This window comes from Elgaria multicarinata, chromosome 1 (assembly GCF_023053635.1).
Source record: "Elgaria multicarinata webbii isolate HBS135686 ecotype San Diego chromosome 1, rElgMul1.1.pri, whole genome shotgun sequence".
NCBI classification, from domain to species: domain Eukaryota; kingdom Metazoa; phylum Chordata; class Lepidosauria; order Squamata; family Anguidae; genus Elgaria; species Elgaria multicarinata.
In genome coordinates, this window is record NC_086171.1 from 40,512,269 (window position 1) to 40,537,377 (window position 25,109).

At 43.5% G+C, this 25,109-nt stretch overlaps 1 protein-coding gene across 1 annotated transcript in view; it reads right to left on the minus strand.

Annotated features, from left to right (window-relative positions):
• The window catches only part of OXSR1 (oxidative stress responsive kinase 1), a 111,546-nt gene that overhangs the window by 16,265 nt on the left and 70,172 nt on the right, over positions 1 to 25,109 (minus strand). The window contains exons 5-12 of the mRNA XM_063126437.1: positions 23,122 to 23,177; positions 14,932 to 15,041; positions 11,891 to 11,992; positions 10,235 to 10,368; positions 8,984 to 9,032; positions 7,035 to 7,100; positions 4,842 to 4,964; positions 1,920 to 1,955 (exon numbers count right to left, since the gene is read on the minus strand). Of these exons, the coding sequence (XP_062982507.1) occupies positions 1,920 to 1,955; positions 4,842 to 4,964; positions 7,035 to 7,100; positions 8,984 to 9,032; positions 10,235 to 10,368; positions 11,891 to 11,992; positions 14,932 to 15,041; positions 23,122 to 23,177 (676 nt within the window). The remainder of the gene's footprint in view (positions 1 to 1,919; positions 1,956 to 4,841; positions 4,965 to 7,034; positions 7,101 to 8,983; positions 9,033 to 10,234; positions 10,369 to 11,890; positions 11,993 to 14,931; positions 15,042 to 23,121; positions 23,178 to 25,109) is intronic.

The following is a 25,109-nucleotide window of genomic DNA, read 5'->3' on the forward strand; positions in this document are numbered from 1 at the left end:
CAGCTGAAGACCTTTTTATTCTCTCAGTATTTTAACACTGAATTTTAACTTAAATTTAAATTTTACTGTTCTAACTCTGTATTTTAATCTTATATCAATTTTGCTGCGTGGTTTTATCCTGGTTGTGCTTTTTATACTGCATTTTGTATTTGTGCTTTTAACCTGTTGGTTGTTTTATTATGGTTTTAATTTTTGTGAACCACGCAGAGAGCTTCGGCTATTGGGCGGTATAAAAATGTAATAAATAAAAATAAATAAACAAAGCAAAGATATATTTATTTTAATGATTCCTAGCACTTGAACACTGTCAGGGGTAGTTTCACCTCAAAATGCCTCCTTAACACATTCAACATTGCCGCATCTTGGATGGAATTACAGCAGTTTGAGCCGCTCAGTGGCTAAGGTGATCACTGAAAGGTTCTCCTCACCAGTTTCCTTATTCCCATGCGCTCCTGGCCTTGCTCCCACAAACAGCCGGTTGGCTAGGGTGTGAACAGAATGCTAGTGTGGTGCAGTGGTTAGAGAACAGGACTGGGACCCTGGGTTCTAGTCCCCATTTGGCCATGAAACTCACTGGATGACTTTGGGCCAGTCACTGACTCTCAGACTAAACTACCACACAGGATTGTTGGGAGGATACAATAGACAGGAGGAGGTTCATGTACACCGCCTTGGACACCTTGGAGGAAAGGCAGGATATAAATGTAACAAATAAATAAATAAGCTGAATAAACAGGGCTTTCGTCTGATTCAGCATGGCTCTTCTTATGTTCTCCTCTTGACTTTTTAAGAGCAGCTTAGCCCTGTGGCAAGAGTCTCCTGCCCTCATAGGAAAACCTCACAAGACTTGCTGGATTTATTATTATTATTATTTTATTTATTTATTTATTTAGCACCAACAATGTACTTTACCAAGGCAGAATCCAGCCCCATTATCCAGGAGAATGCCTCTTTTCGCCATGGTACCTCACAACCTCTTCTCTTGCCCTGACCCACCCTGAACATTTTATCATTTAGTGCTGGAAGACATGTTACAAACCATAATTCAAAATATATTGTAACTGGCTGCTGTAGCTTTTGCTCAAGACAGGGGGAGACATGACAGAGGTGTACAAAAATATGGATGGTGTAGAAAAAGTGGATAGGGAGACATTTTCCTCACTCTCTCACAATATTAGGACCTGGGGTCAACCCATAAAGCTGGTTGAAAGGAGATTCAGAAAAGATAGAAGGAAGTCTTTTCCACACAGGGCACAGTTAAACTATGGAACTCCCTCCCACAAGATGTAATGATGGCCACCAAATTGAACAGGTTTAAAGGGAGATTGGACAAATTCCTGGAGAAGAAGGCTATCAATGGCTACTAGACCTAATGCTACTTCCAGTATCAGAGGCAGTCAGCCTCTGCGTCCCAGTTGCCGGGGAACATGGTGGGAGGGTGCTACTGGACATACTTATTACTTGTGGCTTTCTACAGGCAGTTGGGTGACCCCTGTGTCAGCAGGTGAACTCTTGGTCTGATCCACCATGGCTCTTTTTATATTCAAGTCACAATTGGTTTGCAGAATTGCATGCTCTTGTGTATAACATACTGGCTGGTAATTGCTTTGTGTTAACAATATTTATTTCACTATTTTAAAATTTGATCAGCAGTACTCAAAATCTGTAGATGACATTTTGTTTGTGTAATAATGCCCACGCAAAATAATTTAATTGCGATAGTTATACTTAGTCATAAATAATTATTCCAAAAAAGCACAATTAAAAAGCTGACCCAAAATTGTAATGCTGGCAAACGGTTATGAAAAATGTTGTCTTTAATACCGAGAGCTCATCATGACCTTGGCACGTTCTAGAGCATAAAAATAGAAGGCAAACCCTGCCTGGAGACTTAAAATTAGTCTTAATTAATAACTTACCTCAGAATTCTGTAATGATTCTTTCACTCTGGGAGACTAAAAGAGGAAAATAAATACTTGTGAGTAGCATGCAATGCCAAAATAAACCTCATGTTGGAGAAAAATATTGAAAATTATGGTTTTATGCTCAACGCTGTATTCTGTTGTGTCAGGAGCAGGAAATAGGAATTGCACATACCCTCAGCAAATATATATTCCCAAACCTGTGTTTTTCAGATCACTAACTACAGGAATGGGGAGGACATGAGCAGGGGAGAATTGGCAATCAGGGAGAACTAAGTACCCCCCCTTCTCCCCGTACAGCTATCCCTCCCAACTACCAATTCTGCCCCCTTCACATCACACACACACACACACACACACTATTGTATTTTGCAATCTACACCTCCATGCCATCATTTGAGGAAGGGGTGGGAGAGGAGACTGGAAAACGTCTACATATACATTATTTATATGTATATATAGATTATTACCAGCACATTTTATAAGAAGGTTTTGTGAATGGCTGGAATGCCGGTGGCATTTACTGGGGCCTGGGCTCTCTGAGGGGGTGACACAAAAAGCTCGTGAGGAGACCATGCTGCTTCCAAGGCCTGTAATTACCCTCTGTGGGAAGGGTCTTTCTTCTAGTCCTCAGGGACTTGATAATACTTTACATTTACATTGTTCGCTCACATGTTTAAAACAATCTCACTGCAATCCTTACAACAAATGATATGGATAAGGTCAAATATCCACTGTCCAGTACAGACAGGTCTGTAATGTTTAACACAGCCAAATTTGCTGTGAAGGCTGCTCAGCTTAGACAAACTCATGTGGCCTGCCTTGAGGTGTAAGGTTTTAGTTGTATGCGCATGTATGTTTTAACGTTTTATAACATTTTGTCTATTCTTTTGTATATGACACGCTTTTATACTCTGTGTATAACTTTTGTCTATGCAATTGGCTAAAACCTGTATTTGGTTGCCTTCAATAAATGGATTGATTGTAATAGAGTATTATCATCCCATATTGTGGAAGTGGGGCTGCGAAGAGCGTTGCCTGAGGTCCCCAAGGAAGTTCATAGCAGAGGTGAGATTCGAACGGGGGACTTCCCCAGTCTGTAGCTCTATCGCTCAGCCACAACAACGCTACGCTAGCTCATGACTAAACCATGTGCACCATATAAACTCAACACGCATGCACAACAGTGTGCCGTAAAATGAGCCAAAGCAGCTTAAAAGACCCACATGCTACAATCTAAATTTTAATAGTAGTTCCCTAATACAAGAACTTTAAACTGCTGAAATCAGATATAAGGATGTGAAGTGAAGGTCGCAGAGAAGGCAGGCAGGATAAACTGGTTTGCTATTTGTTTTGAATAATTAATAATACCTTTTGTTAGCATGCTTGAGATTCTACTGAGTAAGCAATATATTAGCCATGTCTATGAATCCTAAACGGAGGTCAAGTTCCCTTTCTGAGAGAGGGAGAGGGAGAGAGAGAGAGATTCAGCTGTTCTTGGAAGTTTCCAGGGCTACCCTATAACTATAACTGGTTTAGAGATTTATATTTCAGCCAGAAGCATCCCCCAAAAAACCTGGTGCACAAAGGTTAGAGGGAGCAACTGTTAGTATATTTTAAATGCAACAAATGGATCAAACAAGAAGACGCATCACTGGTGTTCTGAGCAGTCACTAGCCATGTGGGCAAGCAAGGGATGAGGACAATTAAGTCAGATGAGAACTGGTCGTTTGTTATTGTCATCATGTTTGCATGGAGGATCCCAGATTGCTAAAGGACCGTGTTTATCCACAGATGTTCAGAAAGGTTACATGGAAGAAAGGCAACATGGTGGATTTCTCAAAACACTGGGCCACTCCTCAAACCCACTTCATTATTATTATTATTTATTTATTTATTTATATATAAATAAACTTCATGAAGACTCAGCAAACATGACTCCCTACTACAGCTTCCTACAAAGAGCAGACAAGGTGAGGAGGGCAGATAAGCATACTCCAATATACAGGGGGACCTGTATTTTATACGTTTGCTGTGCAGCTGCGGCGAATACAATTGCAAGAGAAAGTATCAAAAGGCACTCATCTGGTGGCCTTCAGCTAGACAGCACCTCGGACCACAAGCAACAAAACCTATGAGGAACAGGTAAAATGCACCAAGTGCATTTGTCATTAATTCCCAGGAAGAACAGCAGGATGCAAATTAGGCAGATAGATGAACACACCACTGTTGAATGCATGTGGAGAAGCTCTTCAGAGAGTAATCCCGTGAGGCAACAGCCTTCCCCATCCATGCTGGCTGGGAATCATGGGAGTTGCAGTCCGACACATCTGTAAGGCTCCAGTTTGGGGAAGGTTTCACTAGGCCCTTAAGCAGGCCTTACATCTTCCCTCATCTCCCCTCTCCTCTGAGGGTGGGCTCAGCCTCACTCCCCACCACACCACACCCCCATGCCAACTGAGCAAGGGGCTCCTTCTGCAGAACTGTAGTAGCCATTTTGCTTTGTGCTTCAGGCCAGGCCTGTCACAACCATTTCTGAAGCAGAGAAGGCACCACAAAGGGCTTCTTCTGCATCCTCCCCTTCACAATGCCTCATGGAACCAACCCAGGTGTGAAGGTGAACTACTAGCTTGCAGCGTTAACCATGTGAGGGTTTTACCACCACCACTACCATAACATGCCGTTTTTGTCATATGAAAACTGAAGGGAATTCTGCTTTAGAAATGTGGGTCAACCCTGCAAGTCTCTTAGACAGCAATCCATACTTTCTTCTCCTCCCTGACAGCCTCCTGAGAAAAGCACCTGCAATCCCATCAGGTTAGTGACTGCATCCTTAAAGCGGTTTTCACAACAGAGACCTCCTTTCAATTTCAAGCTAATTTTTTAAAAGGCAAAAGCGCTTAAAACAATGTTGCCCACCCTGAGCTGTGAAATGGCCGCTTTGCCTTCTTCACTCTCTTCATCTAGTTCATCGTCACTCCATTCCCAGCCACCGTCCTCGGTCTTGTGAAGACGTCCGCTGGAGCCGGGGACTCTCCGGACCTGTAATGCAATAAATCCAAAAGTAAGCCACGAACAGTGCAATCCTAATCATGCGTTCCTGGAAATAAGTCTCACTGTTTCTTCTATAGGGCTTACTTCCAGGGAAATGTACATAGCACTGAAACTTAAAAGGAACAAACCCAAACATTTTGACTTTGGTCCATAGGGAATTTTGCACAGGCCTGGAACCTTGCAGGAAAACCAGCAATCGCTCAGTCTCCCAAAGATTATAGCTAATTGGGTTTTTTAAAACTACATATCTGAGATGGCTGTGAAAATGTATTTCAAAACATGTGTTTGGTGTGGATGTGAAAGAACCTGGTGGCCAGCATGGAAGTTCGGTGCCCAAGTTTTACAGGAGGCTGGCCAGGAGTGTATTCATCTAGTGGGACAACTGTGCCCATTCCTAAAGACATGTGAACTGACCACAGTCCCACATGCCTTAGTTGCATCCTGTTTGGACTACTGTAACTCTCTCTCTCTATGTGGAGCTGCCTTCGAAAACTGTTCAGACACTTCAACTGGTCTAAGAATGCTACAGCCAGATTGTTGGCTTGGGGCTGGGTACAGGGAGCACATGACTCCTTTGTCACAACAGCTTCGCTTCCGGGCAGAATTCAAAGTGCTGGCTATGACCAATAAAGCCTTGTACGGCTTGGGACCAGGCTATTTGAAAGACCGTCTTCTTCCATACAAGCCTGCTGGGTTCATAAAATCTTCTGGAGAGGCCCTTCTTGTGAGACCACCACCTTCAGAGGCATGTTTGTTGGCAATACGAAACTGGGCCTTCTCAGTGGCCGCTCCCTGGCTGTGGAACTCCCTGCTGAGGGAGGCTAAGATTTATTTATTATTGCATTTATATCCCGCCTTTTTTCCTCCAAGGAACCCAAGGTGGTGTACATAATCGTCTTCCTCCTCCTCTCCATTTTATCCTCACAACAACCATCCTGTGAGGTAGGTTGGGCTGAGAGTCTGTGACTGGCCCAAAGTCACCCAGCGGGCTTCCATGGCCGAGTGAGGACTAGAACCCGGATCTCCTGACTCCCAGTCCAACACTTTAGCCACTACACCCCACTGGCTCTTTGATGTCCTTCCGCCAGCAGGCAATGGCATTTTTATTAAAGTGGGCCTTTGGTGTATTGTTATGCTTTTAATTGTGTTTTAATGTATTTGCATTATTATTATTATTATTATTATTATTATTATTATTATTATTATTGACTGTGAGCTGCCTAGAGTGTCATTTTTCTTGGTAGAAAGGCAGGGTACAAATCAAATAAATATACCTCTGTGCTTGGCCCTATTGTTACATGTCCCTTATAACCTGTGCTCTACCTACCCTACCCATATATTCCCCCATTATTCATTTTCCTATGGCTTTCATTCTGTCAAACCACAATGCAAGGGTGGGGTGGGGAGATGTGAATGACACCCAAAAGCTCAAAAGTATGTTTGAAATGATGCATGGAAACCAAAAATAACTTCTATACACTCCGATACATCTACACTAGCTCCTGATTGCTTTCTGGGTTCAGTTCAATTTCCAGTATCGGAGGCAGTAAGCCTGTGTGCACCATTTGCTGGGGAACATGGTGGGAGGGTGCTGTTGTACCATGTCCTGCCTTGTTGGTCCCTGGCCGATGGCTGGCTGGCCACTGTGTGAACAGAGTGCTGGACTAGATGGACCCTTGGTCTGATCCAGCAGGGCTCTTCTTAAGTTCTTATGTTAGTGACTACCCAAAAGTTCTAAGTGCCCAATATACATTTAAGTATCTGCTTTCACCTTTATGTTCCACCATGAACTTTAAGATTGATGAGGAATAATACCCTCATGCTTACTGTCTACATGCCAAGCCTAAAAGGACACAGAGAGGCAATCTTAATTACTTCCCCTTAAATCTGGAGTTCCATTCCCCTGGAGTCTCTCACCCAACCTAGATGTTTCATCGAAGGCAGTGCGAGAGTTTTTTTATTAAAACAGTCTTTGGGCGGATCCCATGGATAGGACAATGTAATTGGGCGTTTTAGCATAGGCTTACCAAGTTTTCAGATTCCCACTTTTACTAGTACCTTTTTGGCTCTTTCAGTGATTGTTGGGGCTCTCTGCAGCATTTTTTCTTGTAGAAACTCTTTATTCTGGAAAAAAATAGAAAAATAAAATAAAATCATTACCTTTTGTCTCCTGGGCTTTAAAGGGCCATTGTTTTGGCTCAAGCAGTATTTCTTGGCAGTATTTCTGGGGCAGGGGCAGGAGTATCAAAATAGCTCTCTAGCTGCTTGGAATAGAATCAGAACAGCCTTTGATACAAGTCTTGGGAAATCAACATATTAGCAACTTCCTAAGAGCAACTATTACTCTGTTGCTACTCCACTCCCTAGGAATGAGCCAGGGGGATGCTGCAAGGTTTCACCTTCGCCCCAATACACCCCTTCAACTTCTACATGCCACTGCCAGAAGACAGCATGCATCAAATTAGATTGAGGCATGACTAAAACCCTGGCAATAGACCACTTTAGTTTTTCTTTCCCTTCAAATACAGGAGCAGCAGCAGTAGCTTTCCTGAAGGGGAGTGAACAAAGCTGAATCACAACAAGACAGAAGTGTTCATGTGGACTGGTCTAGTGAAGTGAATCACCCTGAACTTAGGCCATAGCTAGACGGGGTGATATCCCGGGGATCGTCCCTGTGCGTCCACATGATGCACAGGGGATCCTGGGAGCAGGGAGGGATGATCCCTCCCTTTCCCCGGGATATGGCCGTACAGTTGTAGCCTGCTTTTCCCCACGGTCTCGAGCTGATCCCGAGACCGCAGAACGTGTGGGCAGGCGTCGCGGTTTGTCCCAGCTCCTCGCGGTTACTCGCAAGGAGCTGGGACCCGCGCACAGGATGCAGAGCTCCTGAGGAGCTCTGCGCCCATCGGGGTGGGGGAACTGGGAAAAATTGTTTTAAATTAAAAAAAAACCTTACAATTTGCATACAAGCGTTCCTGCGCTCTTCTCCTTTAAGAAAAAAAACAAATAAAATGGCGGGCACGACGTCCTGTTCCTCCGAGGTTGTCGCATGTGGTGTGTAAACAGAGGGGGAGATCTCGCGATAACAATATCACAAGATCCCGTAGGTCTAGCTGAGGCCTTCGAGGGTCAGGTGCAGAATCTGGAGTTGCTCTACATTTGGATCTTCCACTAGATTATCAGGTGGCACTGAGACAAGGAGCACTGTTGGCCTGGTAAACAGTCTGCACTCCCTTTTTGAGGAAAGCACCCCAGCCACTGCCATCCATGTCCTGGCAACTTCCCATATCAGCTACCGTACTGTGCTCTACAATCTGCTACCTTGAATGTGCAATGGAAGCTGCAACTAGAACCAAACGTAGCAGCTCATTTATGAACAGGGCTGGCCGGCACCAAGGGAAGATCTTTGACTCACGTTGGCCAATCTGCCCTGGCCTCCTGACTGCCACCAGGCCCAATTCAAGATGGACGAGTTTGATGTTTAAAGCACTAAACAGCCTGAGCACAAGTTTTCAGCAGGAGCATTTGCTCCAATATATGCCTCCTACCTCTTTCTGCAAAATCTGGAACGCTCAAGGCAGGGCCTTCTTTATTGTGGCACCACAGTTTTGGAATCTGCTTCCCAGGGTGTCCCAGACTAACTCATTACTAACTAACCTTCAGAGGGAAAATGTTTTTCCACTCCTCAATGTCTTTTAAATGGTTTTGATTTTTATACTGCTGACTCCCGTTTTGATTTAGTTGTTTTGTTTCTTATTCTTTTTAATTGTAAACTGTCTTGAGCATTAACAATTCTCAATTCAAACCAACCGAAATCAAGTCAAATCAGACTTCAGTTCAGCAGTTCCATAATCCAGGGATTCTGACTTGGGCACCCGTCAAAACTTAATGGATCCCAAGACAGCCAAAATTCCACTGGTGACTAAAACCTGAGGAGGAATCTTGCCTACCAGTGAATTGCTGCACCCTTTAAAGTGATACACGTCTGCATCAATCTATGAGCCTACCTTTGCTTTCTGGAAAAATTTGTGTCTTAGAAGTTCAGCTGCTGTTGGTCTATGGGAAATAAGTGGGGGGGGGGAGGGAGAGGGGAGAAAAATAATTCAAAACATTGAAGGAGTCATAAGAATTGCTTTTTATCCCTTCAGCTTTTCTTACTATACCAAACCAACTCTGTCGCAGGAATCTTTAAATAGCTTGTGCCATCTCTGGTGGAAGAGAAGCAAGATAAGAACTTGGGTTGCTATTTGCTGCAGATGTGTACATTTCAGTTCACACATCAGCAGTGTAACAGAAACTCTCAAGATGCTTGTTCTGAACTGAATGAGCTTTGCAAAAGGATAGGTATCCGAAAGTGGTACCCCAAAGTGGTACCCATCAACTACCAAGAAGCCTGTAGTTATCAGACAAGACGTGTGTGTCGATTGCCTAAATTGCAAAATGTGCACCGCTCATGCACTCCTTCTTAGAGTCATAGAATAGTAGAGTTGGAAGGGGCCTATAAGGCCATCAAGTCCAACCCCCTGCTCAATGCAGGAATCCACCCTAAAGCATACCTGACAGATGGCTGTCCAGCTGCCTCTTGAAGGCCTCTAGCATGGGAGAGCCCACAACTTCCCTAGGTAACTGATTCCATTGTCATACTGCTCTAACAGTCAGGAAGTTTTTCCTGATGTCCAGCCGGAATCTGGCTTCCTGCAACTTGAGTCCATTATTCCATGTCCTGCACTCTGGGATGATCGAGAAGAGATCCTGGCCTTCCTCTGTGTGACAACTTTTCAAGTACTTGAAGAATGCTATCATGTCTCCCCTCAATCTTCTCTTCTCCAGGCTAAGCAAGCCCAGTTCTTTCAGTCTCTCCTCATAGGGCTTTGTTTCCAGACCCCTGATCATCCTCATTGCCCTCCTCTGAACACGCTCCAGCTTGTCTGCATCCTTCTTGAAGTGTGGTGCCCAGAACTTGAGGCAATACTCAAGATGAGGCCTAACCAGTGCCGAATAGAGGGGAACCAATACCTCGCGTGATTTGGAAGCTATACTTCTATTAATGCAGCCCAAAATAGCATCAGCTTTTTTTGCAGCTTTGTCCGCCCTTAAACCTGCTGCTTATCAAACTTGCAGTAGCAATGTTACTCTGCATATATCTAACCAGTCATTGTATGGCCCCTTCCTCTATCTGCCAACTCCCATAATACAGTGTCTTCAAACAGTGCCAATCTTTTACAAGTTGGGCGGAAGCAAGATGGACTGCCTTGTACCTTTTCTCAGGGTCTTTTTGCAAGCACAATGAAATCATCTTCCTGAATGACTTCCCGTACTTTTTCAGCATCTCCTTATCTTGCACACCGGTCTCCAGCGAGGGGGGATCATTTTGTAGTGTTAACATTAAGACCTGGAAGAATTACTTGCATTAGAAATATCACAACAATCTTCTAATTCATTATCAGGGACTACCATTTTTGGGGGAAACCTAGATGACATGGCCTTTGCGGCTGGGGGCTGGTTATGGTTACTCTTTGGTCAGAGATAAGTGCTGAGTACCCTTAAATGCAAAAGGTCTATGACAACCAACTATAGACCTCGAGTTGGCTAAGAAGCATCAAGCAGTATTTGGGGAAGGAGGGGTAACAGAGGACCCTTTCTCCACCTCCCAAACAGCATCGGTGCCCTAAATGCTGCCCAGGTACTGGCTTTAATGTACAAAGTGTGCTTTACTGCATTCCATGAACTGATGCACCTTAGATACATGTTTCAAAGTCTACTGTATGGAATGGAGCTCTCCAAAATTTATTTTAAGCCATGCTACGTAAGTTGTTATGACATTCTGAGGGGGGGGGCACATTAAATAAGGGAGGAGGAAGAGCAAGTGCTAACTACGTATTCCTCTGCCCACTGTGACTTCTCTACAGGTTACTAATGTCAATTCTCACCTTTTCACTACCCCTAAGCGGTGCACTTTCCTTCTAGGATGATTAATTAGCTACATGCTGGTTCCAGAAAAGGAGATGGGGTAGATTGATCAAAGACCTTTTACTTTCAGATTGATGCCTCACTCCTACTGAAGGCAGGAACCTTAATCCTTCCCCCTTCCTCTTCTATATTTCCCTCCCCAAACACACACACAAGAGACTGCCACAACTAGAGACATACTACTGAGTAGGAAGAGTGAAAGGCTCAGTAAAAGGATATCTATCTATATTAAAATAACACAACAACCACCAAGGGGAATCAGCAAGTAGAGATCGGTTTGAAAATTCACCACTTATGTCAAACTTGCAGCCTAGGAAACCAAGCAAGTTTTGAATTACTTTCTGAGCCCATTTCCCCAAAATTTGCCCCAGATTCTCCAGTTTCTCTTTTAGTGTAAATGTAAGAACTGGTTTTGCATTCCGATAAGTCTTGTTTTCTAGCTACAGACTCCTTCCTTAGGGATAGATCCAGGATCTGTTTTCCTCAAGAGGAACGGCTGAGCTGGTGGAATCAGCCTCATTTGGGGAGATCCCTACACCACAGTCTGGGGATACCCACATTCAGCAGGGTCTCCTGACTCTCTATGTAGCAGTTTTAAGAGTCCGGAGGGGCTGCCATGGGAAAGAGGAGGCAGGAATGCCCACATCCACCAGTACAGCTGATCCAACTGGATCCAACTTTTTCCCCTTTGCAGGTTTTGACATACTTTAAGGGCAACACTTCCTAAGATCGGTTGATACAGATGTTGGTACACATGCGCTTCCTAGATGTTGGCTAGATCAGGGATGGGCCAAAGGTAGATCGCCAGATGCTTTGGACTTCAACTCCCAGAAGCCTCTGCTAGCAAGGCCCATCATCAGAAAAGGTGGGAGCTGAACATCTTGAGATCTACCATTTGCCCATCCCTGAGCTAGATTATTTGAACTGGCCCATCAGTAGCTCACCTTCATAGGCGGATATTTGTGGTAAGGAGCTGCCCCTGTAGCTAACTCGATCGCCGTGATGCCGAAACTCCAGATGTCTGCCTTGAAATCGTAACCTCTGACCTGGAAAGTAACAGATGTGTTAAAAGCACATTTCTCTTTTAGTTACCTTACATCCCAAGCTATACACCTCCAGAACTTTCTTGCATTCTCTATCACAGGAACTGCTCCAGTTCCATGGAGATGCTAGCCTGGATTATATGTAGACTTTCTTTCTTCACTTTCTTCACTATTACTGTATGCAGAAGCATTCCATTTTCATGAAACCCATTTCCTCTCTGGTATTAGGTTATTACCTGGCATCTTAAACAGAACTTTCATTTTCTCCCTCAACTGTATAGAAAGGTCACTGTGTATTCTCTTTGACGAGCATTAAGATACCTCAAGTGTTTTGGCCCGACGGGTGGAATTAACTGCCCTTGAAATCATCGGAAAATTAAGATCTTGACAAATGTGATAGGAGCATGGCTGCTTTGCTAAGTCAACATTGCTCTGAGAGTAAGAATAATTACTCTCCTTGAAGCCAAAGAATTTTGGCTTCATATATTAATATGCAGCTGGATAAAAAAAAGTTGTCTGAAATGTAAGGAAATTGTCCTAGATATTTCTAAAGGAATATCAAGGCAGAACTTCAATGTCTTTACAATATTTACTTGCTTTATTCTCCTAGCCATCATGTAGGTTAGTATTATTCTCATTTTAAAGATGGGGGAACTGAGGCAGCGAGGTAAGTTGCTTTTCCAAGATCACCCAACAAAGATTTTCCTGAAAATTTATACCCGGTTCTCCCGGATACATCTATGACTTGGTTCGCTCACAGAATTAACAACATGTTTGACTGAGACAACACGTGCTTTGAAAACTCATTTATCATACAAATCTCCCCATCAGAGGCAGGGTTGGCTGCAGCATCCTGTCAAGTGTGTACATTATCCACAAACCCAAGTCTGCTGACACAAAACAAGGAGAAAGGCCCTAATTGTGCATCTGCTGGACTATGCCAGCTCCTTATGGCCTATGTTTTGTTGAGCTAAAATATGAAAAAGGCTTACACTACATTTTTAAATACATGGATATTTCTGTCAGCAATTCAAAGCAGCAAACCCCACTAGAAGCAGGTGTGGCTATTTTTCATATGAAAAATATTATTTTTCTTTCTTCTAATGTGTCATTTCTGAGGTTTTTTTTTTTCAAATGTACTCCCTCCCTCATAACCCCCAGGAACACAAACAGGAAATACTTTTCAGATTCATAATTAAATCTATCTAGCTTAGACTTCTTCCTTCTTGGTTGGAGATTCTTCACTAATTAACGCCACTTTAATTTCTCCCCTCCCTCCTCCCCCCCGATACAGACACACCATTCCTTATTTGACTAGCTGTATTCATGTCTGAATTTCAATCCCCTTGTCTTCTCACTACCTTCACCCCCTCCTGCCAACAGGTTATTGCAGCTCTTAAAATTCACAGAATCCCTTCCAGGAAATCAAAGGCATTGGGGCCGTGATCTCAGGCCAGTGAGTTACTGGCTAAATGCTGGTGTTAGTTTGAGGTAGTTTCTCAACCCACACACTGCCTGTTTCACAAGAATAAACCTCTCCCAGTGTTCAATTGATTATAGCTTCAGCCACAGAACAAAAGAGAAGAAATCTACCAGTAACGAGATGACTTATTAATGAATTGGAGCCAAAGTAGTAGTTTCATATACATGAATTGTTTACGTATCTCAAAGTTGAATAGAAGTTACACAAAATCTATTTAAGAACAGTGTACATGGACACCACACACCCCATTTTATCATTATAACAATCTCATGATTTTGGTTAGGCTGATTGGTCCAAAGCCAACCAGTGAATTGAGTTTCATGGCTGAGTGAGCATTTGAACCTGGAGCTCCTCCTAGTCTAATTTTTTTTTAGTTAGGCTATATCCGTACTATATGGAATCTCTCCTCATATCAATAGTTATGGCTACTTCAAGCTTGAGCTGTGGCTAAAATTATTATTATTATCATCATAATCATCATCTTTTCCTGCTCGTAGCAGTTTTTCTAGATGGCCATAATGGGCTTTGCCAAGTCATGCTGTCTTTTACTAATTCAGGAACTTCCTGATTATTGAACATGTTTTAAGAATGACTGCTTTCTGGATGTGGTTGTATTTTGGTAGGCCCAGTTTCTCAAGGTTTTCTATGTTTATGTTTATGTTGTTGTTGTTGTTGTTGTTATTAAGTACTGGAAGGACAAATCCACTCCTGATCTAAAACAGTGGATAACTGATATGCATTTTTTTCAATGGAGTGGCAAGAAAGGCTAATTTCATTGAGTTTGTTTGCTTTGCCATTATATATATCTAGATTGGTTTTTTCTCCTTCTCTCTTGTATTCATATATTTTATATTAACACTAGGCTGACTCATGCGGACCATCTGCACACTAGTACTTTATTGCTCATTATTATACTTTTCTGGCTTTTTTGGGGGTGCCTGGAAAAGCCAGGTGTGAGGCTGCCCTGGAGTCCAAACAACTCCCCCCGTTCCCTCCCAGTTCACCTACCCACAGACCAGCAGGATTTACCTGAGGCCTGCATGCGTGCCGACAAACCGCCCAGCCTTCTCTCTGGGCTCCCCCCTCTCCCAGCCACTCTCCCACGCTACCTCTTATCCACTTGCCCCTATTCCCAGCTGTGTTTATATATCCACAAAAAGTTCTTCTCATAGCTTGGAACCTCCAGCGTACAAAGTTCTTCTCACAGCTTGGAACCTCCAGCATGCCACAGCTTGCCACACAACTCCTTACCATTTTATATAGAGAGATATTACATGTATAGCCTTTGTTTGTTCATTTAGATTATATTGTCATCTAATACTTTGCAAAGCATTGAAGTTGATATTTGTGTCTATTTGATAAAATTGGAAAGCAAATTCTGACAGGTTGGAGTGACCTACCTGCCATTCCAAACTTTACAACACCACAGTAAAAGTAACAAGTTTTTTGTTTTTTTTACCTGCTCCATAACTTCAGGCGCCATCCAACAAGGTGTGCCCACAAAGGTCTTCCTCACTTTGTTTCGAGTAATGTCGCCACCAGTGGCTAAAAAAGCACTAACACCAAAGTCTGAAACACCAAAGGAAAGGGGGCCGGGGGAGGGGGGGAGAGAAGAATTCTAAGAAAATATCCCAAACCATATACAACAGTGGTGGGGAATGGGAGCTGCAATCCAGAAGTTATTGGATTGCAACTATGTCACTTTTCCATGGTGAAACCATGCTCAAAACAGCTTACAGCAAAATAATTAAAAAAAACCATACAATAGAATATAGCAACATTTCCAAATAATTATCTCACAGTTAGAAGTCATAACAAGATTTAATTAGTAATACACATAAAAATATCAATTTATTTATTTAATAGACGTATATACCACTGTGCATAAAAAAACAATTTTAAAAAAGCATCCAAACAGCAGGGAAAATAACAGCAGGGACAGCGGGAGTCCATCAAGCAGGGACCCACCCACCCCTCCCTACCAGGCTCAAGTTAAAGGAAGCCAGATTCCAGCTGGACATCAGGAAAAACTTCCTGACTGTTAGAGCAGTACGACAATGGAACCAGTTACCTAGGGAGGTTGTGGGCTCTCCCACACTAGAGGCCTTCAAGAGGCAGCTGGACAACCACTTGTCAGGGATGCTTTAGGGTGGATTCCTGCATTGAGCAGGGGGTTGGACTCGATGGCCTTGTAGGCCCCTTCCAACTCTGCTATTCTATGATTCTATGAATGAGCTGGAGAAGCAGGGACCAGGTCTTGCAGGACTCACAGCTAGATGGTCGAGGAGTGTCCTAGCCAGCACAGCCAATGGTGACAGATGATGGCAAATGCAGTCCAACAACATCTGGACAGCCATAGGTCCCCCATGCCTGATACATAAAACACCCACTTCTCCCACTTTGCATGCTCCCTGCTTGCCACCGCATTGAGAGAGGGAAAAGCCACCAGCGCTGACAAGTTACAGAATTGTTAACGTTATCAAGGTACGCTTGACTGGGGAGGAGGTGCAACATTTTAACTTTCGTGGAGGTGCAACGTTTTAATTTTTGCACAAAATACAAACAGGCAATACATTACAAACAAAACACAAACAGCCCTGAGCAGTGGTTTCGCTTCCCATCCTTGGCATCTCATTCATCCTAACAGTCATCCTAGAAACACCCCACACCATCCAGTCACAAGATCTTTGTATTGCTGCTTCTCCTCAATTATGCATAGTTTTATGAAGCCTCTATTGTTTCTAAGAACAAGAGAGAGAGAGAGAGAGAAGCAGATATCTTGTACTAGGCAAATCTGCCTTGCATGGAAGGCATGCATTTTAAGCAGTTGCATATCACAACTGCAGCATACTAATTACCTTTTCTTATTTCTTTACAGTTGTTTTCAAAGATGAAGACTATCCAACATATTTTACAAAATATTTCCAGCAGAAAGAGGAAGGAAGGGGGAGTGCTCTTAAAAAGAAAACGCTAAACATTTCACAGCAAGTTAGCACAGCCAGCCTTCCCTAACCTCGTACCCTACAGATGTATTGGACCACACACTACCATCATCCCCAGCCAGCATAATAGGAGCTGTGGTCCTACACATCTGGATGTCACCAGGTTGGGGAAAGAGTTCTCTAAGCCATAGTAACATGGAGAGCTGCCTTATACCAGGTCAGGCCCTTCGTGTATCTACCCCAATATTGTCGACACTGACTGGCAGCATCTCTCCAGGTTTTCAGACAGAAATTTTAAGCAGCCCTACTTGGACTTGCTGGAAATTGAACCTGGAACCTTCTGCAAGCAAAGCAGGGTGTCTACCACTGAGCTACGGTCACCATTCAAAAATGCACACATGTGGGCTGTTCACACAACACGCTAATTGGCTTTTTCACCACCATTGCACACTGAGCTGATGTTTTCACAGAGGGTTGCTACGTAAAGCCTTGGCTACATGAGGAGCGCAATTGGAAGTGTCCTGAGATGGCAAAATAAGAGTCTACCACATCAGTCTACCAGTGGAGAAAACTTTTTTTGCATGCTCTCCCCACAAACAGGAAACTAGAATCATAGAATAGTCGAGTTGGAAGGGGCCTATAAGGCTACTGAGTCCAACCGCCTGCTCAATGCAGGAATCCACCCTAAAGCATCCCTGACAGATGGTTGTCCAGCTGCCTCTTGAAGGCCTCTAGTGTGGGAGAGCCCACAACCTCACCAGGCAACTGATTCCATTGTCGTACTGCTCTAACAGTCAGGAAGTTTTTCTGGCTTCCTGTAACTTGAGCCCATTATTCCATGTCCTGCACTCTGGGAGGATTGAGAAGAGATCCTGGCCCTCCTCTGTGTGACAACCTTTCAAGTATTTGAAGAGTGCTCTCATGTCTCCCCTCAATCTTCTCTTCTCCAGGCTAAACATGCCCAGTTGTTTCAGTCTCTCTTCATAGGGCTTTGTTTCCAGACTAGCATGTCAAAGAGAAAAATTCTAGCAGAAATCTTTGCCTGATGTGCTGGTTTTCGATTTTCAGGAAGTTTTACAATTTTGGTAAACATTCCTAAAAGTCTGATTTCCATGCCACCCCTTCCAGTCTGAAGTGGTGCAGTCCCATTCTACCACTTCCTTCTACTATACGTGTAGATCGGGTTCGCGGTAAGAAAGCGATGGAAAACACTGTCTGTCTCAGGAGATGCTAGGAGAGAAATAGTTTTGCATTTGTTTGAGTTTTGGTACCTGGACAACCATTAACACCTGCTGAAGCTGTCTATTTGTAAGAGACCATTACAGAGGCACTGTGAACCTCCAGGAACTTCTCCACCAAAGGAAAACTGACCATAAAACAGCTGCCTTAAGCATCCTGCCACTCAAAGAAGGAATTAGTCAAAACAAGTAGTAGTGTGCCTTCAAGATAGCTACATCTGGAGAGTAATGCAGAGGAAAGTAGCAAGATAAGTATTAAAGCCTGCCATTACAGCACACACATAAATCTAGGATCCCAAGATTTTGATTAAGCAATGTGAAATGCCGTCATCCACATATGCATTTGTAGTTACTGAGCTTTCCAGAGGTTTACTCCCAAATGTATACAAAAGCATCTTATACTTCTAAAACAGTTATTTTAATGTGTTTAGCACTGTTTTTATTGTATATTTGCTTTTATTATGCGTGTTAACTATAGGACTACTCAAAAATTGAATGGATGAAGTTCTCAGAGTTTAGCTGAGGAACAAGTTTTCTGTTATAAATTCTACAGGCAAAACTATCACTTCACCATGCTCCATAGAACAGGCGCTTCAAAAAATAACCACCACAAGGAATCTTCTCTCTTTAGTGCAGGCTTTAGTGTGTGCTTTAGTGTGTTTACATGGCTAACTTCTTCAATGCAGAACAGTTTCCTTATATTTACACATTTAAACTGTCAAAATATAAGATCACTTTGACAGCCCTAGTATTCACATTTTTCAAATGGGGGAGGAAATATATGAACTGCTCATTTCAGAAGCCTGAGACTGGTTGAGAGAGTTAATGAAACCAACAATGGCTCTATTTCTATACTAGCCTGGTCTTCTCCCAAACACACTAGTTTTCTGTCTACAGACATTGGCCATGTTCAACATAATAAGCCAGAATTCTGGAGAATCCTGGCTTATTGTTCATGCTGCCAGATTGCTCCCACTTGACTCTTCCTACCAGTGGGAGCAACAAACCAAGAGTCTGGATTGGATAGAATGCAAAGCTTTCCCTTGCAGGTGAAGAGCCCAGAACGAATGATCAGGCAGCATGCTGCTTGTGAATGATACACCAGGATTATATCAGCAATTCTGGCTTGTGGTTACATGTGAACACAGCTACTGTGGAGGAGCAATGCAAACATGCAGCTTGTATGAATTGGGCTTGCACTGTGATTGCTGATTTAGAACATCCTTGAGTTTAAAGACATTGATGTGGCAGGCATCTATTTCTATGTGCCCCTATGGAGGGTACGAAAGAAAACTTCCCATTTTCTCAACTTTCTCTGTGTGTGTGTGTGTGTGTGTGTGTGTGTGTGTGTGTAACATGGGGCATTGCAATTTTAGTGGCAGGTTTATTCAACTTCCTAACTATGTGCCTATGAATCTAAGGGAGTGGAAGGCTAATGGTACTTCCTATACAATCTATAGAAAGTACTGTTGGCTATGCAATCTAAGCGAAGCCATCTTCGATGGGGTAAGAAACTCTGCCCCGTGACTTGACTTTCCCAACCCCTGGCATAATGATTGAGGCACAGATCATAGGACTAGGGTTAAATCGCTACTGCCTTCAAGCCACAGTCTATGAAATCTCATTGGCCGTCAAAGTTGAAAACATCTGAGGACAAACACACACACACAAGATCACTTCTATTCTTGGACCTGCCCCAACTACGTTTTGAGTTTCTTCCGCTCTTTCCCCCAAACATCTTGCTTTTGCAATCCATTTGCAGCTCAACACTGGGGCAGTTCCACGAATATGAGTCATCTTCTGAAGCACCTGTGGATATTTTACCCTTGTTCTGGTTATAATGAGGACTTATAAGGGAAAGGATCAAAAATAAAATGCCTGCCATCACAATGTGTTTACGTATATCAGTGGTGCATTCACACTTGGAATACTACAGTACTAATTTTCTGGTCTCAAAAAAGGTACCAGAGCTGAAAATGGTGCAGAAAATGACTGATTCACTAGGGTGCAGGCTGGGTAGACGTGTAGACCTCCAGATGTTTTGGTGTACATTTCCCATCAGCACTAGTCAGCATAGGCAATGGTGAGAGATGGTGGCAGTTGTAGCCCAAAACATCTGGAGGGCTACAAGTTGCCCAACTCTGGCCTAGTTGAAAAATGGCAGCTGAGGTGTTCTTCGGACTGGACTGTTTCAGACTGTGGGTAGGAATCAGATAGTTGAATTCTTCCCCATGGGGGAAAGGAGGAATTCAACTGAACATACAAAACCATTATATATAGGACAAGACTTAAGTGAGAATTCTTCCTGCCATCTAGATTTCCAAGTCAGATATAGGAAACCTGCAGCCCTCGAAAGTCTCCTTTGCGCCCCACTTTGGGTGCACATAATGCTTTCCCCCCACACCAACACCTCTCCCAAAGTGTGGGGGAGGGAGGGGAAGAGGGAGCCTCTTCCCCACAGCAATCACACTCCTGACAGCTTACCAAAAAACTTGTTTGGCAAGTTGTCTAGATTGTGACTTAAATGAGGAAGAATCATTCTTGTATAGCTTCCCTGAAAAGATGGCTAGTGCAAATTGATCTCACTGGGCAGAGAGGGGAGGTTCAGCCTCCCCATCCCTGAATACTGAGATGGGGGAGGGAGGGAGGGAGGGAGGAGAAAGCATACACAAGCATGCGAGAGAAAACATGTGCATGTGTGTACATGCATGACAGAGCACATGTGTGTGCTAAAGCAGAGAATTTTATTCAGCCCATTCAAAATCACATGATAACCCCAACTGCAGTGTGAAACGGTACACTCCTGGGACAGTTTAATTCTTTATCTGCTGTGTGTGTGTGTGAACTAGGACAAAACTACCACTAATTCTATAGTTTTGTGTATTCAGATGAACACACAAACATCGCCCTGAAGAAAAACTAAATTCTGCGACTTGCATCTATTACGCAGATGAAAGAAATTTGCACTCTTTAGTTTTGCATAGTATTTACTGCCTCGGTTATGATGAGGGGCAACGAGCTATATAGGGCAATAAAGCCCCATCTCCCGGCTATGAGAATGCTAGGGTCCCTGCCCCGCACCCCAAACACAACTCTGGAGATTTCGCCAGGCATTGCCGACATATTTTAATGCCCATATTTGCAGCCACAAAGCCTAGCAACTTTTTTTTTTTCCAAAATTAATATGGAAAGATCACCAGGATACTGAATGCTGTTCCCAATGCCAAATTCAGTGGTTTTTCAAAGCTGACACACTATCGCAGTGCTCACACAGCTAGTTAATCCAACATAAACACGCCTTTAATAGGTTCCTGCTTTATCTAAATACAACATGAATAGACACATGACTGCTTTAGATATGATATCAAAGCACACGAGTAGGGAGTTTTATTAGCTCCTAACACAAAGGTCTCTTTCTGGGATACTGACAATGGATTTCCAGCCAAAGCATCATTAAGAATTCAGAAGCTTGCTTAAAAAGTCTAGATGCTTCTGCAGCCGCTTTGATATTTAGATGATCTCACACAGCTAAGTGACTCTGGAAGAGGATGAAACAAAAAGGGCAGACAATCTTAATTTATACTGCAGCCATTGTCCGCTGAGTGTAAATTGATAAACCTCTGCAGATGAAAAAAAAAAGCAAACACCCCGCCCCTTCCCCAATTCAGAAGAATCCTTGAAAGAGCTCTATTGTCATCACAGAATGTCCAGAGACTGGGCATCAAGGAGACACAAGACAATGGCTTGGTTCATACACCCTCAAAGCATCAATAGGAGTCTTCCTCTCTTCACTGGAATTCTGGAGAGATGAGAGGGCCCCAATCCGTCAGCATTAGGAGCCACCAGTGAATGGTGGAAATGCTTTCAGGACAGCAGCAACAGGGGATTCCTGCTCCCATTTTTCCTCCTCCCCTTCTCTCAGGCCCCACTCCCAGAGAGGAGAAAGGTGAAGGCGCTGCAGCTATTTGATCCAAGTCAGACCAACCTATCTTGCAGTACAGCTTTGTCTAACAGGGGATCCCATTTTGCTCAGGCATATCCCCCTACCGCCCCGCTATCCCCAACAGCAAGTGCAGCAGCTGCCCAAGCGAATGAGTTGACTCCCAATCTCAAAAAGGGACGAAAGTATTCGCAGATTAGTTGCTGTGGGGCTGCAGCACTGGCTCCTCCTGCATCTTTTGGGGAGAGGTGAAAGTAAAATGGTCCATCCTTAGCAAAGCCTCTTTCTGTGCTGCCTGGCTGTTCCAGAGGTTAGTGGGGTGGCCTACCTGTCTCAAAAATGCAGCGGCCAGATTGATAACTGGAACAAGGAGGTTTGAACATATAAGACCGATTCTGGCCCGCTTGCATTGGCTGCCTATACGTTTCTGAGCCCAATTCAAAGTGCTGGTTTTAACCTATAAAGCCCTATATGGCTTGGGACCGCAATACCTAACGGAACCTGAACCGACCCATACACTGTGCTCAACATCTAAGGTCCTACTCCGAGGGACGCTCAGAAGATGGCAACAAGGGAGAGGGCCTTTTCGGTGGTGGCCCCCAGACTGTGGAATGATCTCCCCGATGAGGCTTGCCTGGCGCCAAGACTGTTACCTTTCAGGCGCCAGGTCAAGACTTTTCTCTTCTCCAAGGCATTTAACAGCATTTAACGCTAAGTTTGTTTACTGTTGTTTTTATGTTTTTGATGGTTTTTAAATTTTGTATATTTTTAATGTTTACTGTTTTTAACTTTTGTTAAAAGTTTTTAACTTTTGTAAACCGCCCAGAGCTTTGGCTATGGGGCGGTATATAAATGTAACAAATAAATAAGTAAATAAATAAGGGGAGGAGGATGAATGGTGGCAGGGGTCACCTGGTGTGCATTCCTTTTACATGGAAGAGAAGGGGAAGGGGTGTGTGGCTAGATGCCATGGGGCCATTACCAACGTAGAGGGCGCTGTGACCCAGACGTTACAACCATAAGAAATGGGGCAAGGGGTACATGGCCCACCAAGCCTGCTTCTTAGTGATAACTTAGAGATGATTCTATCCAGATAAACAGAAAGAGAAATTTGCTGTATGCCCCTCCAAAAACTCAAGCCAACCAAGAGAGACCTTCTTGGACTAGAGGGGATAAAACCTGACACAAATTAGTCTTGGAGAGACTTTATTAACCAAGCAAAGTCTGACAGCATATTTTAACAAGCAATCCTCTTCTAGCTGGACCCAGATTGGGCAAGCTGAGGGTGCATTTACACTAAGTGAGCATTAAATGTACACTACCCCTGCCCAGCCAGCTCTTGGCTTGTGGGGGCTGATGCATAGCCTGCCGCTCAAAGCTACATCAGGGTTGGACATGATGTGTTGAAACACAGCAGCACACACTCCTTGATACATGGCATCCCTCTCCTTTCCCCAAACCAGACGCCAGCATTCTCTCCCTCTGGCAAACTCTGAACACAGATAGCGAGCTACATGACAAATATTCACCTGCAATCTGGACTGAGCCATCTTCTCCCAGAAGAATGTTTCCGGCTTTCACATCCCTGGGGGGGAAAAAGACAAACAGAAGTAAGTATAATCATTAAGTACTTGTTGTGGTTTCTCCCTTCCTTCCTGTTGCAACTAGCTTCAAGATCAAAAAACATTACCTTCATGGGTTACTGCTGGGGATGTTTATTCTCACACACACACACACACACCTGCATAGAAGCTTCTGCTGGATTTGGCAACCTGTATCAACTATGGAACGTGTGGGTAACATATTTACTTATTTGTACATGATATATTCTTCTGGTTGAGCAAATACAGTTCAACTGACCTATATGGAAAAGGAAGATGGGCTTATAGCCAGTGATGTCTGTTTTCCAGAAAATTTTGAACTGGAAAGTTTTCCAGGAAAATATCCTATGTCATTTGCATCAGAAATTTTTCAGTTTGCATTGGAAAATCACTAGCAAGTAATCTAATTTAGCATGTTTGCTATAAACAAGTAAAATAAACAAAGCTCAAAAAGTATCCCGTGTCTATTTCTTTGTTCCAAACCATCTGGAGGGTACTAATCTGAGGAAGGTTGGGCTAAAGTGTCATCAGTAGGCAGATGACACACAACTCTACCACTTGTTTCCATCTACCAATTGAAGGGAGGTTGTGGAAACCTGGAGAAGATGTCTGGAGTCTGTTTCAGGATGGATGAGAGCAAACAAGCAGAAATTTAATCTGGTTAATACTGAGGAACTGTGAATGGCTAAACCTACTCATCTGGATGGAGGTGTGTAACCAAGGACCAAGTCCATAGTTTGGGGATTCTTCTGAACTCTGCGAGATCTATAGACGTGCAAGTAGTTTCAGTTGCCAGCCATGCCTGTTATCAGCTTTGGCTGACTTGCCAACTGTGACACTATCTGGAGAGAGCAGGCCTGGCCACAATCAACCATATTCTGGTTACATCTGATTAAACTACAGTAATATACTCTACTGGGGGCTGCATTTAAAGATTGCTCGGAAGCTTCGACTGGTGCAGAATGCAGTTGCCCAGTTGCTTGTTGGGGCAATCAGAGCATATAACACCTATTCTGTACCAACTACAGGTTGTCACTGTGTTTTGGGGCCCAATTTAAAGTTCTGGTGACTACCTTTAAAGCCCTGAACATTTGAGACCAGGTTATTTGAAGGACCACCTAAACTTACAAGAACTTGTTCAGGCTCTAAGAGTGGCTACAGAAGCCCTGCTTACAGGCCCACCATTAAGATCTACCAGATTAATGACCACAAGACAGGGCCTTTGTAGTGGTTGTCCTTTCCCTATGATATTCCCTCCTGTGGAATGTGTGCTTGGATCACTCTCTGGCTGTTTAAAGACATGGTAATTCCAATCCGGTATAATCTCCTCCAACTGGAAGTATCTCTCCCAGCCATGATAACTGCCATGTTATGATCTCTACGGTCTGACTATGCTTTTCTTTTTTTTTTGCTAACTTGGATACTAAGCAGATTGTGAGCGCCTCCTCTTCTTCCACCTTGAGTTTATATAGATACATTTCTGACCAAAGGAAGGCCAAAAGAGCTTTCAAAGCTTACAACAAGACAAACTGTTTACACATTCAATGAAGCAAGCCACACTCAAATGGGCTTTTTAAAAAAATGAATCGGTTTGCCTGATATTACACAGAAGGAAACCTCATTGTGTCCCTTGTCTGCTGGCCATCTATTCACTTCTACCAAGTGCCAAAGAGTAGCAAAAGCTTTTGTCTTCAGAATAATGGCTCCATTTGTTTTCATTTCGTTTCATAACTGCACAGGGGAGGGAGGGTTTGATTCCTCTCCAGAATGAAAGGGAATTTCCACTGTACATTTCAGAACTTTTAGGTGAGAAGGTGGTACAGCCCCAAAGAACCATCATGATGGCCCTGCCCACCACAAAACTTCAGGAGGTGAAGACATTAATTTTTAAATCCTTGGAGGTTATTCATCACCAG